The sequence below is a fragment of the Telmatherina bonti genome (genome assembly GCF_933228915.1).
Source record: "Telmatherina bonti genome assembly, chromosome: 3".
Classification (NCBI taxonomy): Eukaryota; Metazoa; Chordata; class Actinopteri; order Atheriniformes; family Telmatherinidae; genus Telmatherina; species Telmatherina bonti.
Window position 1 is genome coordinate 26,212,081 of NC_136621.1, and position 16,478 is coordinate 26,228,558.

General features: G+C 41.4%; 1 protein-coding gene across 2 annotated transcripts in view; it reads right to left on the bottom strand.

The window, feature by feature from the left end:
- Positions 1-1,079: 1,079 nt before the first annotated feature.
- The window catches only part of LOC306774728 (sorbin and SH3 domain-containing protein 1-like), a 48,638-nt gene continuing 33,239 nt past the window's right edge, over positions 1,080-16,478 (bottom strand). Inside the window, exons 14-27 of one of the 2 annotated variants that reach the window (XM_079264883.1) lie at positions 15,289-15,345; positions 14,506-14,555; positions 13,533-13,708; positions 9,885-9,964; positions 9,278-9,324; positions 8,783-8,897; positions 8,515-8,640; positions 7,274-7,468; positions 6,082-7,080; positions 4,945-5,433; positions 4,276-4,356; positions 4,023-4,060; positions 3,818-3,924; positions 1,080-2,789 (exon numbers count right to left, since the gene is read on the bottom strand). In XM_079264883.1, coding sequence (XP_079121009.1) covers positions 2,728-2,789; positions 3,818-3,924; positions 4,023-4,060; positions 4,276-4,356; positions 4,945-5,433; positions 6,082-7,080; positions 7,274-7,468; positions 8,515-8,640; positions 8,783-8,897; positions 9,278-9,324; positions 9,885-9,964; positions 13,533-13,708; positions 14,506-14,555; positions 15,289-15,345 — 2,622 coding nt within the window. In that variant the 3' untranslated portion in view covers positions 1,080-2,727. Of the gene's footprint in view, positions 2,790-3,817; positions 3,925-4,022; positions 4,061-4,275; positions 4,357-4,944; positions 5,434-6,081; positions 7,081-7,273; positions 7,469-8,514; positions 8,644-8,782; positions 8,898-9,277; positions 9,325-9,884; positions 9,965-13,532; positions 13,709-14,505; positions 14,556-15,288; positions 15,346-16,478 lie in introns of both variants that reach the window. The other variant, XM_079264882.1, reaches the window with a different exon arrangement.

The window sequence follows — 16,478 nt, forward strand, 5'->3', positions numbered from 1 at the left end:
GATGGGCTCAAACTTCCCTGCAACCCTAAATTGGACAACAGGGTATAGAAAATGAATGAATTACTTCTCTACGTAACACTAAGTTAACAAGATAAACATATCCACAATGAATATGAATGTAATATAATATACATGTAGCCCATGTATAATGCAGTTTTAATATAGTGCAGCTTTCTTAATCCAGTTGAAAGTATTTGAAGTTATTCTTGATTCAAACAGCTTTAAAATGATTGTGGTTTGAGGTGTTATAGATGGGACAAGAGAGGAGGAAATGTTTAACTTGCTTATCTGCAGTGATTTGTTTTGATCACCTGAGCGGACAGAGCTCCGACTGCTGTCCACGCCACGCCCGTCATTTTTATTTCCATTCCAACTAAAGTCAAAGTGGTGTAAATCCAAAACTATCAATACCATGGTGGTCAGTTGGAAAAATTAATGTGATTTAAAGGATTAGGTGTCAAGAAGATTCTCTTTTATCATGAAACAGGTTTGAAGTATTGTTTTTTTTTTTTTTTTCCTAAGCTCCATCCTGTTATAGAAACATGAAGAAAAAAAGAAATATGTAATTTATCAGCTGAATTTTATTGGCAATAAAGCCCCCCCCGAAAAAAAAGAAAAATCATCCAACAAATGCTACGTTGTTGTAGAAATATTCAAAGTCCAAGAATATATGTTGGGTTCAACTTTACCAGGAATAACATGTGAGAATTACATTTTAATTACATGTAGAAACATATCAGGAGTCAAATTCATGTTTTCACTTCAAATCTATGTTTATGCTCATATCAAAAGCAGGCAAGAGGCCTACTGTATGCTTAAACACTGAAGAGGTTTATGTTCTCTGCACACTACATCATACACTTTTAGATTGCTTTCTAGACTACATATGCATAAATGATATTTTTTTTGCATCACAGAAGAGGTTTAGATGTAAATGGCTGTCAAAATAGAGCTGAACGTAAGGCTGCTATAGTTCTACCTATAATACCTTTAGTTAAACTACCTCACCGACTCTTATAAGGAATGAACCATAGCACCACCGATGAAGAAAAATGCAAAGAAAGAGAAAACCAGATGTGATGGTAGGTGAGAAAAAAGCTGAGTTTATAAAGCAAGTGGATGTTGGCCATTTTACAGCTCTCATACAAAAGGCTTACAAAAACACCACAAACACACACAGTGTTGTCACACCAGATGACAGTGAATGACGGGGAGTGAAGTGAAGGACGATGAATGATAACATATCTTAAGGTGCTTTAACAATAGCTTTGTTGACAGTGTCCATCCATTGTGAAACATAAAATGATAAAAATAACAACAAAAAGACACAAATTAGATTTACTTAGCATGACAATTCAGGATGGAAAATGCCAAGTATTCCAGATAATAATCACACGTGAACAGTGATACACTACCCACTCACTGACAGCAGGGTTAACACACACACCATCGGTCTAACAGGAAGAACTGCACTGACTCAACTGCAGTTCCAATCAACTGCTATCTCATCCTGTTTCTTACTTAAATAAATTCAACATTAAACAACATAAAACCTGGCGATTCATTATTTCCATTATTATCTGGTTATTTGTCTCTACAAGAACCTAACTGGACAATGATGCTTGACAATGACGGAGCAATCCTTCAAATGTAAGTCAGGTGCTGTTAAAATATGTTGACAAAAAGCAACACGGTGTTCATCCTTTCTAAAACAATCTTATAACATAGTTCATCAAACATAGTTCATCACATAACAGTTCATCCTCTAATAAATATAATACCTAAAAGGTCAGCAAGCTTTCTGAATACACTTCCCACATATGACTCTGTCCCCTGAGGCCCCGCAGTAAAAGAGCACTGTCTCAAATCTGAGGTGACATTTGAAATAAAAACAAACGCAAGCCTGTGTTCAGGTTCTGTTAAAGTGCATCAATCCTAATGGGAAATTGATTAGATGACAAAATCTGAAACTTGGAAGTTATTTTTTTGCATTTTCACATGTTGTACTTAGAGAATAAGCACTGCATTGTCAGTGAGTTTTTACTCCATAAACTGAAACAACTGATTCTGTTGTGAAATGATGTTTCACCGAGAGGAACTCTGGGTAACACCACGTCGACAGATGTACCGTCTTTTCCACATGAAGCTGTGATGATCCATTAGTTTAGCTTAAATCCCATAAAACAAGGTTCTGACAACTGACTAAATACTGTTTTATCTTTTATTTTCCCCCTTCCTTCTTTTTTCCCCCAAAACTTTGCACTCACGATCTTTGGGAATATTGATCATCGAACACTGGAATTAAACAGTGAGTGAGTGTTTTTAAATTTTGGGTTGCTGCAGATAAATAAAATAAAAAGCTGCGATCTTGTTGATCTTTACTGCCCTTAGAGAGCTGAAACAAAAAGGCAGCATTACTGCGGTCCTCAATATCCTTCCACCATCGTCAAAGTTAAAGGTCACTGAATGGAGCACAAATTTTGGGTTCTCCGTCATAGAAAAATAAAGGTAAAAAGATAAGATTAAAAAACAGTATTATCTCATAGAAGTCTTCCATTAAAGATGGCTAGTTAGAGCTAAGGATTCTGTCTTAGTGAAGCTGACAAGCCACACGTAACTGCAAACACAGAAGTGTGCTGCAGGTTGATGTCCTGCGGGGTTGCTGTGCTGACGGCGATGAACGTGCCAATGGAAGGGATGGAGCCACGAGGGAGTATGGAATCATCATTATAGCTGCTTCACGTAGTTTCCTGGGAAGGTTCCAAACAACTTGCTCCTTCGAGAGGTCCCTTTACAAACACAGAGGAAGAGGAAGGTCAGAGCTTTGAACACTGGCAGAAGCACAACATTGTGTGGATTCAGGATTAAAATGTTTTCATTTTTTAATAGTGAGTAAATCCCAGTGAACCCATTCCAGCCCAAGCTGCGTTTTAAAAACACTGTTCCACAATCAATGTAGTTTGAAATCAGCCATCCAGGACCTTAGAAGCTTCTGAGAATAGCTCCTATCCACTCAAACCTTTTCTCAGTCTCTCAATATAAAAGTAAAAGCACCAACAAATATTTGTTAGGTTGAACTTTCAGTATCACCACATATGAGTAACTTTGTTCTTATGTTCAACATTTAAAAGCCAACTCACGATGTGACCTGTGTTTTGGTTTCTTCACATAAAGTTAGGTTATAAATCTGCAGTGGAGCTAGACTGACATCTAGTGGTGTCGGTGTGGTTCTGCATATGTAGCTGCAACTATAACAAACACCTTATATCAACAGAATCCAGAATATTTTCTGTATCACTGACTGAATGAGTGTTTATGGTCCTGTATAAAGTTGTTATTGCAACGTTTGTGCTGGGATGTAAAGCACTGTGCAGAAGTCCCCATTATTTCTTCATATTCTGCTTCCAGGGAACAAGTCTTGCTGAGGTCATTTAGAGCTTTTTTGATTAATTTTTAGTCCAAATCTTGTAAGTAAATATTTCAAGAGGTGAATGCTGTCAATAGAAAAAAAAATCTCAAATTAAACTTCCTCTCAAAATTTCCTTGTGTTCTTAACAAAACGATGAAGCTGGACATAAATAAGACAAAAGAACAATTCCAGCTAAGCCCTGACATGAGACCCTGACTCTTCAGATGATCTACTGTACGCTGAAGCCTTGTTATGAAAGGTCTCCGAGGACGGGTGGCTGTCTTAACGAATGGAAACAGCGACAAATGACTGAAAGGACACAACTAGACAGAAAATCAGTGGCAGCATGTCTCATGAATAAGAAATAAAGCTAGTAAGAAAGAAAGAAAGAAAGAATTTTCATCTTACCAACAAACCAGCCGTCATCACACTTCTCCATCACATCAACGATGTCTCCCTCCCTCAGCTCCAGCTCGTCCTCATTGCGAGGTATGTAGTTGTACAGAGCCTGGTATCTATAAATAAAGATTTATAGATTTAACTCTGTGTGAAGAGAGAGCAACACACGTAACTGAATAAAAGGAGCAACGAGAAATCTGGAAGGAAAACTTACGGGTCACCTCCACCATGGAGTGCATCTTGTACTAACCGCTGGGTGAAAGACAGGGAGAAACACAGACAATAAATCAGTGTGTGTTCATTGTGAGTCCTTTGCTTATGACTTTAACTTGTAACCCCGAGATGAAATTCCCGTGTATGTAGAAAGACAGCACACTTATTACACAATGTGTGGTGATCAGTCGTGAATGAAAAGAAGATTACTAAAGTCTTTCTTCTTGCAGAGAGACAAGAGTGCTGTCCCCTACCCTTCGACCTCTAATGGGTGACAGATAGGACCTCCGGGACAAGATGGGGCTACGGGGAGGTTTACCACCAACAACTGGATCCTGCTTAACAGGCAGAAAGACCAGAGGCAACACACCTATAATCTAAACAGTAACCAGGTCAGCAACCTTAGCGATGAACTTAACGTGGAAGCAGAAAAATCTAACGACATGCTGTAAGCATCATCAGTCAACATGCTGATGCTACGGATTACAAAAATCCTAATCACACTAAAAAGAAAAAAAAAAAAAAAAAAAACATCCAACAGAAGCAGTTCATACTCGCTTTATTAAGCATGTTTTCTGCTGTCAATGCATCTTGGTGCTGGCCCTTTCATGCTAATATATAATGCAAGTTAGTGTAAATACTGTCATCAATAACTCAGTCCACTGAAGATAGACATATCCTGGGGTCCTAATTAACAACACAAAACTTAGACACTCAATTTAAATGATTAAAGACAATAAAAAATAAAATCAGTCAAGACATTTTTCTACCATCAGTTAGCAAAAGACTGATCAGAGAGAAAAATGTCCTCTGTTAAACCAATGAACAGTCTCACTCCCTGCTCCACAAGCAACAGCAGCACGATAGCAAAACAATGTTAGTAGAGTTCTTTTATTCTTTATCTCCATAGATTCCAGCTTTACCTTCGCCTTAGGAGACCTACGACCAGGATGTGGTACAGTGGGGGCAGTATGGGAAGAACGTGGGGTGGAGAGGGGAGGAGAGGTGGTTTTAGTGGGAGATGGAGCAGATAGAGGGATGAATAACTCTGAGATGGGAGTGGATGTGACTGGATGAGAAAGACATGGAGAGCTTGAGGGGTAAGATAGAGAGTGCTGCGAGGGAACGTCTGATGAAAAGTGAGAGATGTGGAGGGGAGTTGATAAGACAGGTGGAGATGGAGAGGTTGGGGGAAGCGGAGACATTGTGAGCTGAGGAAGAGACGGGGGTCGAGGAGAAATGGGGGAACTGGGAGGGATGGTGCTGTGGTCATGATGTTGTGACTGGGATACAGAAGATGAAGGTGGAGACGGGAATGGGGGAGGAAGTACAGAGGTCAGCAGTGGTGGTGCAGAAGGTGAGATGAGACCAGAGGGAGGAAACGGTGTCAGATTGGAAGGAGAGACTTCAGCCTATGAGAAGTGAGGATATACACAGGAGACTGAAGCTGAGTCACATGATCAGACCATCAGACAGCCTCATTTAAAAAACGGTAGAAGAAACAGAATGGAAAACAGAAGAATTAACCTGATTTAACCTCAAACTGCTGTCAAAGTCTGTCAAACTACAACTAAGGGAAATGTCTCACAACATAAATAGTTTTCTTTATGTGACTGATTGAGAACGTTTCTGTATTACATCTTTATAATGTCAATCCATTCCATGTTATAGGCTACAGCTTAATATACATTAATTTCTGGACTCAAAAATCCAATTTGTTAACAATTTGGCATTTACATTTGTAAAGTATACCACTTTCCTCAAAGGTTTTAGCTGTAAGTTAGAAATGCTGCTTTGTTGTGGGGTAAAAACTGCTAGCTCAGCTCATATTTTAACTATAAAACAATCACCATGGAGACTGATAAATGCCTAGATCAACTTGGTCCTCATTCATTTAATAGTAAATTGACATGTTTAACTAGAACGACCTGTCAGTGAGAGCAAAAAAAAAAAAAAAACAAACAAAAAAAACCCCAAACCAAACATCTATCATCCTGTAATTTTGTAGGATCTCACATGAATTTTCTAAATCAACAGATGCAGCTCACACCATGCTCTACCTGTGGACTGAGTCGTTCATTGAAATCTCTAACATCTTCCTCTTTGTCCATCATAGTTTCATCCTCTTCCACAATGAATAACTCGGTGTATTCCTTTCCTTTTACCAGCAGCGGCTTCTGAGCGTCAACTGGCTGCTCTCCCCACAAGGCGGGAAGCGGCTTCATTGTTATAGGTTTGTAAAACTCTAACCGAGTGCTGCTTGGCGAGTCACCTGCAGCAGGGACTGTCGGGGGCTTCCCTGCTGCATGAAAACACTGTTCATCTTCTTTCTGGAAACTCCTGCTCTGAGATTCACTCATCAGCGGGGGACCTGCTGAAGGACCACTCGATATGTCACCATCATTTGTGTTGCTGGAACCATCCATGATCATAGACAGCAGCTCATCATAGGGGTCTTTTACATGCAGCTCAATGTCAGCTTGTTTGCTGCTTTTGTTTAAATAAACAGGAGACTTGTGTTGTTCTGGAAGTTGTGTGGAAATCTCTGGCGTACTACTGGATACAGTTTGGACTGCTTCAGAGGAATTCAACCTTCTGCTGCTGTTATATCGAAGTGGAGAGTCTGGCCGTGGAGAGGTGAATAAGGAATGAGTGGTGGGTGGAGGAAGAAGTGGAGGAAGAGGTGGTGGAGGAGGAGGAGGAGGAGGAGGCGGTGGAGAGGGTTGGGAAAAAGGCAGGATACTTGGTGTGTGTCCAAAACCAGCACACCTCTCTGTGTAAGGTGGCTGATGAGGAGGAGCGAAGGCTTTTTTCAACTGTGCGGGTGAAGTCGCTCGCCGCTCCTGAACTGTGAGGAAAGGGGTGAGGTCAATGGGTAGAGGGGGCGGTGTGGGCGGCACTGGGGTGGTTGTGAGGGACTGAGCTGGAGTGGATGCTGGTGCGTCCATAGTGAGGGATAGCCACTCTCTAGTGACAGCTTTCAGGTCAGGCCATCTTAAAGAGGGTTGAGGGGAAGGGAGGTCGCGAGTGATGGAAGATGGAGGTAGGTGATAGAAGAGCTCCATGAAAGTAAAATGAGAAAGAGGGAACAGAGGTGATTTAAAAAAAACAAACTAGACCAGACAAGTACTTTGTGTGGAACTGATTAGGAATGAATAGGATGTCATGGAAAAAGATTCATTAACCTGCTCAACAAAGTTTTAGAAAACTTCAGATTTCCAATCTGTAGCTCTAAGTTCTTCACTTTCTTACCTTGACCGGTGTGGAGCTTGGTGTCCGGTTGCCATGGTAACCGTGTGGCTCTATGTGGTAGGAGGAGCCCTTGGACGGAGAGCGCTTGACGATGTCGACGTAGGACACTGGAAAGATGCCTTGTTTGGTTGTGTCTGGAATCTTTCCCTCGTACCAGTTCTGATCCACTTGCCTTATTACAATAACTCTCTCCCCCTACACATCCAACACACACACACACACACACACACACACACACACACACACACACACACACACACACACACACACACACACACACACACACACACACACACACACACACACACACACACACACCAAGAGTTTGCAGCTGCCCCACAACACTTTACAAAACTCCACATTGCAATTTTTAATGTCATAAATGTCATGCGATAACAGTGAACATCACTTTGATCATATTCTCAACACTGCATGCTTTGTTCACATGTTTAGTAGTTCTACACAAGAATGTCACTGGCTTTTCAGCCATTATGATGCTGGAAGGGTTTTCATCCGACTGTAAGAGTTTGGCAAAGCACATAAGCAGAATTAAAAATAACACATTTTGGCTGCTCTTTGTGCCACATGTTCACTTTGGGCAGAGCTCCACAAACAGAACCAGGAGAGGTTTAAATATGCAGATAGATTTAGCTTGAGGGTAAAATATACAAAAAGATTAATGAGCCTTAAAAGAGCCACAATTTAGGGAGCAGTTTGGAATCGATGCAAAATAAAAGAAATCTATACTAAAATAAAGTTACTCGGTCTAAAAGGTTCACATCCACAGACAAGTTTGTTGCATGTACTGCTATCTGTCATTAGAAGTAAAACAATATCTCCTTGCATTGTGAAAAAAAAAGATCACTTAAAGGGATACCATGTAACTTTTGGCCACTAGGGGCACTGAACCTGTAACTTCCCATAGGCCACAGGGCACGGTTGCAAAGTTAAACCTGTCTCAGTCAAACCCTCTGCGTTAATAAATGGAGAAATGTAATGAAAAACACTCCACGTCACACAGTCCCATAAGAGACTGAGCTGCTCCTGCAAAGTTACAATGTCTGGTTTCAGAAGAGGGCAGCTCACTAGTCGCATCAACACATGATAAGCACCGTATACCGACCCCAGAAATCATCCATTATTATTCACATTAGGCTAATGTTTGGGTCAAAGGTTAAACTGTATTCCTTTAATAAAATAACTTGGTTATGACAGAATACACACAAACAAACTTTAAGTACCTTTCTTAGTGACAGCTCAACATTAGTGTCTGCATTGAAGTTATAGCGTGCCACTGCCTCTCCAATTTCTCTGACATGTGCTGGAGGAGGCGGCCGGATTGGCTGCTGCTTCTCTGAGGACGGCATCTTCTGCGTATGAGTTCAAATTGGTGTAAAAAAACAAAACAGTGCAAGTTGTTGAGCAGAGGATGCATGTTTAAATATGAAAACATATATAAGTTCAGTACACACACATACATCCAGATTTGCATGACAGAAGGACACCCACCTCCACATAAGCTATGGGGAATATCCCAACCCTTCCCCGGTGCTCTCCTTCATACCAGTTGGTATCTATCTGCCTGATGATGTTCACAGCATCACCCTTTTTAAATGTCAACTCCCTGAAACACAGGCGAATTACTGGTGTCTTTGCATGCATTGTTTACCCAGCGAGTAGACAGAAGTGCAACATCGACAACACTTGTGTAGTTTTCTTCTATTGGCATCAGTGGAAAAATATCAGGCATGAAAGTACAGTAAAGTAAAACTGAACAAATCTGCTTCATGCATCAGTTTGAGGACAGAAAAAAGCAAATCAGTTAAAGCCATCCATATGCAGTGGTAAGATGTGAAGATGTTTTCTTAGAAAGAAACAGATACTGCATGTAATAAACAGAAATGTTATCTGTTGCAGCAAGCTGTTAAGATATGTGATGTACAGTATGATAATATTGTAAAGCTTGGCTTTCCTACGCATGCATGGTAAATTTATTGTACTTACTTAGCCGTTTGTGCCTTAAAATCATAAATTGCTCTTGCAGGCTGTTTCTGATGAAGGAGAGAGAACAGAATAAGTTGTGTCATCTCCTTATGGGAGACCTAGAAGAACAGAGCGAGAGACAGGCAACAGGCATCACCAAGTTTAACACGGCATAATCTAGACAACGTGTTTGACCATTTTTATAATCTATTTATTCATTTTGTTAGAAAATTAGCTTGTCAACTTCAGTCTGTAAAACCCTCTTGGTTCCAGCACTTGTTACATGGACGGTTGCAAAGTTTCTTAGTTATGTAAATGAAAACACTTCTTGCTGCTCCTTTTTTAAACCTTATACAATAAAATGATACAATGTTTTTATAATTTTTGGGCTTTTTTTTTTTTTTTATTATTTTTCTTTATATAGTTTTTTTTTTTCTCCATTAAGTTGGAAATAAAATATATACATTTAAAAAAATAGCAAGAACAAAAGAACTGCCAATCATTCCTACACTACTGTGGAGCTGAGATGATTTTTTAGGTGACAAGTTGTACCTGTTGTACATATTTGTTATTTGTTATATGTACAACAACATATGTTGTACAACATATGTTGTTGTACATGTTGTACCTCTCTGTCAGGAGTGGGTCTTCTGCTCTGCGGCGTATGTCGCCCATCCAAGGTGGAATAACTCCTGGACACATCCTGGTCTGTTACAAAAAAGAAAAGCATAAACAAGACTTACCACGGGAACCACAATCACGCTGCCTGTGGTACCAATAATGGGATTTGGAAAAGCACAGTGATGATGCCATTCCTACAGGTAAATGAGGGAATGACGGCGTGGGTCAATAGGTCTGTTTTATTTCCATTTCATAGAAAGAAAACAAAACCAAAACAAAACAAAAAATAAAATAAATAAATAAGGAGACTCAACTTTTCTCTCAATATGGCACAAGTACACACATGCAATACCACAAAATTAATGGAACAAGAGTGAAACAAGGAGAATACAGGCCCAAAGACATGACAATAGGCTAACGTAAAAGCAAACTACTGAAAGGAAAAAAAAATGTAATATAGAACTAATTTACTCCGAAAATAGTGAAAACACACAAATTTGCCTAAAAAATTATTTAAAAAAAGAGACTTTCATATTTCAAACCAACAGCCCGGTCTTAAAAATCATTCTCTGATATGTATAAATTGAAAGACAGAAATACGTATTCAGTCTGCAATAAGTCAGCATCCTGTTGGCCTACGGTCATTTTGCACGACAACATCCTGTCAATATCTGGTAGTAGTAAAAACAAAAACAACACAATTTTATTTAGACCCAATCCAGTGTGGTTTTCTTACCATAGCAGGTGCCTATTTCAGTGAAACAAATTAATGAAATCTATTAATCAGGGGTGGGAGTTGGGCCTTTTGTATGAATAACTCTGCAGTTAAAAGTTTAGACAACAAATAAACATACGCATAATAAAATCCTGCCAGAGTTGAAAACAAACTAATTCACTAATAATATTTTATCGTGGATTATTAAAAAAGAAGGAAAAATTTGATGTAGATCACACATTCGGGCCACAAGAAAATTCCCAATTCTGTCAACAGTTCCTACATTGATTTTCTTTCCATCAACACCACAACAACAAAATGCTCTCGTCAACTCTGCTTTGACAGTTTTGTTTAGCATTGAGCGCCTGTCAGTTATAAATAAAATCCTTCCACTACCATAAAGAATATAATCTTGTCACGAGCAGATTTTTAATATAAAACCATCAGCATAACAATTTTAACTCAACTTGACATAAGTTTATAACAAACTACTAGAGAATATAAAGTAAATCTTTTTTGGTGAATATAAAATAAAAGGAAAATAAAGCCAACAGGTGCAACTGTGGACCAATGAGGTGACCTGGGGAATAAGTGCAGACAATTCTAAAAGACAGAATAAAGCAAATAAATGTGGATGCACCTGTACTCATGCATTTTATGCTTGCATGCACGTGTACTAACATCTTTAACAATGACAGACTGTAAAATAAAGAGCATATTCTATATAAGATTATATATGTATATTATCACCACCTGAATAACAGAGACCATTTCCATTGCTCTGCTCTTCTCCAAACTCATTATTGTTTGATGCCTCCAAGTGTCGTCCGTAACAGGCACTGATCGGTGACTGTAGCTGTGGTGACTGTAGCCGTGGTGACTGTAACCTTGGCGTGGAGGGTTCCCCTCTATGTGAAGCATACCAAGTGGCGCTTCCATCTGGGTACAAAGATGTAGAGGAGTGACCACCGTGCCAACACCCCCTCCTCCCACGTAAGGAGGAGCTTCTTTCAGGCACATTTGGCAGCAGCTCTGCCAGTATTCTCCTCAAGATGCTATCATCAGGTGGCCTGGAGCTTCTGTGGCCTCTCTCTGCTTGAATGTGCTCATAAATGTCTCTCAAGGCTGCATCAAGTGCCTCATAAATGGCCTGTTTGGACTTGGGTCTGCTACCTCGGCCTCCGCCACTACAGCTTCTTCTAGAGGTAGGTGGTGAGCCCTTTTTCCTGCGGAAAGGCACTGGGCTGACCAAGAAGGCCAGCTTGGACATCGCTTGCTGGGACTGTGCGCCCTGGATCTGGGAATGGCTGCGGCTCTGCTGAGAAGGTCTCTGCAGCTCCTGTCGCGCTCGCTCTCGCTCGTGGCGAAGCATAGTGGTGAAACGAGTGTATGAAGCTGGGCAGCGGCCTTTACAGGTGCTGATGAGGTGGCGGTGTTGGTAGCCCTGGTTCTGGCTGAGACTTTGGTGACCAGGATGGTGGTGATGATGGTGGTGGTGATGACGGAGGTGATGATGGTGGAGGTTGGAAGAACCATAAAGGCTCTCAGAGGAAGTTAATGAGCAATGGTCAAAGTCACTCTCACTGCAGAATGAGGAGCCCTCCACCTGAATGAAATCACTGAGATCTGATGCGACGGCATCTTGTTCACTGTCAGAATAGTCTGGGTTTGCTTGTGGGCTTTGAGGAACAGGAGGAGCTGGAAATGACTGGCCGCGGCCGGGCTCTGGCCCAACACGAGGCTGCCCTTCGGGTGGGCTTCGGGGTCGATGCAAGTGATCCATGCTGTGAGGTACGGTTCCACCATTCGCGGTATTGTCTTCCTCCAGTAATGATTCAATGGAAAAACGACGTTTTGGAAAACTGGGTGTTCCGCCGCCACCACTGCTGGCACGAGATGACGAGCCGCCTGGTGTCGTGGTGCCTGAAGGCACCTCACCATCACCCAAGTTGGGCATGGATTTGGACTTCTGAATAAGACTCTCATATTCAGAAACACGATTTGGCACCATATCACGTGGCACTTCCACACCCCAGGAGGGTGCCCAAGGTGAAAGGCGATGGCGATGTAGATGAGGCTGACGCTCTAGTTCCAGGATGCGAGCACGGACCGAGCGGATAACTTCAGATGGGATGAGCTGAGTTCTGTCAATCTGGTGCATCTTACGGTAGAGCTGGAGAAAGCCCGGTGAGTCATGTGCGCGTCGCCGGTGAAGACGGGGAAGTGAACAAGTGGATGTTGTTACTGGTGAGGGATTCCCATCACACACCAGTGACCCAACACTTTCTGAACGAGTGGCGTTGGGCCCACCTGAGCCAGAATGCCCATCATTGAGCAAATCATCACAGCTGCGTGACTTGAGCTTGCCAGTGGAGGGCGGCGCCTCCTCTGCCCTGTTCCATGTCTCAGCTTCCTGGCATTTTGTCTGCCAAGTGTTTGTACAACAGACGGACTGCTTAGAGGAAGAGCTGCCCTCCTGGCTGGCATCCTCGTGGCAATGATCAGAGTCAGAAAGCACAGGGGGAAGAGAGGTGCTCTCATGAGGACCTGCGGAGGTCAGACTGTTTGAATACATGATGCATGCGTCCCCACCTTTCAGATGTCCAATAAGAGCAGCGTGGTGAAAGAGAAGAAGGAGGAAAGCAGATTAAGCAAAAACACCCAGAAAGAGGATAGAAGAGCTGGAGACGGGGAGAAAAATGGGCAGGAAAAAGTGTGGGAAGAAAGATGATTTGATGTCTCTTTTTTTCAGACTTTCAGCCTACAATGAACTTTGGATCATACCAGACAGACATCCCTACTGTGGAAACAACAAAGTCTTCTCTCATTTTCTGTTGATAAGAACCGTACATACATGTATGTCTGGGGAAAAGAGGGGGATAAAAAAGAAAAAGAAAAAAAAATCAAACGAAAAGGGCAGGCTTCTACAGATAGGAGTACCTTTGGCTCTGGAGGGTGAGGAGGGTGAGGAACGTATGACAGATTTTTTTAGGCTGCTGCTGGGTCTGAAGGCATCCACAGGTTTAGGGGATGTTGCAGCTCTGCTCTGAGATGGAGCATTGACTTGGGAACTGGATGGCTCGGACTTCCTTCTCTTCCTGTAGTCACTGGCAGCACTACAACACAACATTAATGACAGCTGCTTTCATAATGTACCGCCACGTTGAATGCAGTCTGAAGATGGTTAATTGAATTTGGGTACTATAAATATCGAGTACTTGCTTTTTTTTTTTTTTTTTTTTTTTTTTTGTTCAATTAAATTATAAACTAATTATCCAGAAAATATGGAAACTATCACTTTAATACAAAAACTTCAAAAGAAGCAAATGGAAAAACCCTCCATGGCTGGCATTATTTTAAACCATTGTTATCAAAATCTTGACAAAAAATGAGATCACCCTAATAAAATAAAATTTACAGAGAAGTGTAGCATTTCTATTTAAATTATTCCCTCCCAAAAAAACACACAAGCCTGAAGGGTTTCTGTTCAGAACAAACACACTTAATGTCACTGACATGAATTACACGGCCTATTCATCCCATCTCTACTCGCCCCATTCTGTTCAGCAACTGAATAAGCAGGCCATTGAAGAAAGGGAGAAAGCACACAGGAGGAAGGCAGAGGGGGTTGAAGGAGGGACAAGAGGTGAACGGCGGAGTCAATAGGTTTGCTGGCTTAATTTATTCTGACCAAGTTAGGAAAATAAGCTCCTTTTCAGCACTAACAAAAGCAAATACGGACAGACGCAAATCCTTGTAAATCATCATTAACAGCAGATGCACCAATTACAAGGCAAGCAAAAGCAGAGTTTTGAGCCTGTGCTGAATCACAACAAGGAGGACTGCTGTTAAGAGGATGGGGGAGGGGGATGGGGGTGATGCGGAAGGAAAATAAAGGGAAAGCAGTAGTTACCTTGCAGGTCTCTCCAAAGCCTTGTCAGCAGGGCCGATGTGGAGGGATGTCTGGAATAGGACAGACAACAAAAGAGAAAAGTGAGCTCCGCACGAACAAAGACGTGAAGCAGAGCACTTTACAATGCACAGCCTGCATGCGGTTGTTGCTGTGCCACACTCAAAACACTCCTCCACTGAGAGGTATGATGGTTGCTGGTTCCACATGGAGCACCTGACCAAGGCCAGTCCTGCAGGTGCACACACCAAGGATACATTCCTGGTTTCTCCTGAGCTGCTCTGAAGGATGATGGCAAAGGTGATACTGCAAAGGATGTTATGAGCACAGCTAAAGGGGCAAATGCAGCATTGTAAAACCTGGCATGGATCGACTGGAATGGGTCTTTGTGACACAGAATGCACAAAACTGTTTGGTTGGCGAATGTAGAAATCCTAAAAAAAACTGCAGCAATCACACAAAACAAAAATGCAGAAAGTGTGCAAAGATCTATAGAGAATCCTATTTTGAGCTACAAAGGGAAACAACGTCAGATATTTCTTCACTCCAAATGAAACAGTGACTAAAATCCACACATTGAACAGCCTATAAAACAGAAAGAATAATATCACTCATCACTTAGAAATCCTCATCATGTTGCTATTTATATGAACTTACAAAACATTAGTCGTCACTTTAGGCAATTTTATTAACATCTTTCTAAAACAATCTAGCAGTCGGGTAATGTGATTGGTTAGAATAGTGAAACTAACAACACTTCTGTTCTTGTCATGAATGTGAGATTACCTCAATGCGCTGGCGAGCGGAGATGTCTGGATTATAATCCAGGCGTTTTTTAGGAGGCTTCAGCCCCAAGCAGCAGCAGTGAGCAGGAAGGGAAGAAGAGGATGAGGAGGAGGAGTAGGAGGAAGGTGAAGATGAGGTGAAGGAGGAGAAGCAGTGGTGACATCATGGGGAGAAACCAAAACATAAGAAACATGTGGAGAGATTGACACCTGTTAGAGAATCTGATTAACCAGATGAGGACTACTTTAAATAGTACTGGAAATGAGTTTTTCTTGCTCAACAGACACAGTGTTTCTATACACACCAGCACACATTTACAGACAAGCAAACACTAAAAGACTAACACACAAAAATCCTTTTCATATGCAAGTTCTAATGTCAGCCATGGGTGTTTTATTCCTGCCCCACACCCACCTTAAAACCACACAAACCCACAAAGATACCCATGTCCCACACACATGCAGAGTGGAAGAAGAAGCAGTGAGCTGAGAGCAAAGTGAAGCACAAGCTGCAGAGTTTATTTGCAAGTGCAACAAACAACAAAATCAAATGCTGTGATTGAGTGTTTTTTTCCCCACTAGTGCACATAGCAAATGTTCAGTCCATCAATACATATTGTTACTGTTCACTTTGTAAACACTCAAACTCTGAATATACTGTGAGAATCAGTCCTGGCAGAAATTATTTATTGAACATAGTAACCCAGTTACACTATGGGCTTATTGAGGGACATTGAAAATATTGCAGGTAGAAATCTCGGTGCACAGCTGAACATGGCTTGGAGAACCCAAAATGTCATGCTAGCTCCTGGTGTAAAAATTTCCCCTGAACATTTCAAATAAGCCCAGCAAGTCATCACCTGATGCCATGTGCTAGAGGCCTGACAGAGACGGAGGCAGGTCCTCGTGAAAACTTGATCAAATCAATCAGTTTTGGGCAGTTTGATCCAAAATGTGTGGCTGCAGACTTGCCCCAAGCTCCTAGCACATCATCACCACCTACAACCAGCAGAGGGCACTAAAGTGCTTAGCTTACAGACACAGAGCATCACTTCATACTACCAAAAAATAAAAACACAAATTTAAATACCAGCAGGTATAAATAAAGAATCAAAGGAATAAAACAGGCTAAATAAAAAGACAGGATAATGATGCATGTTGGCATGTAAAGAGATGATAATGGAACTATAC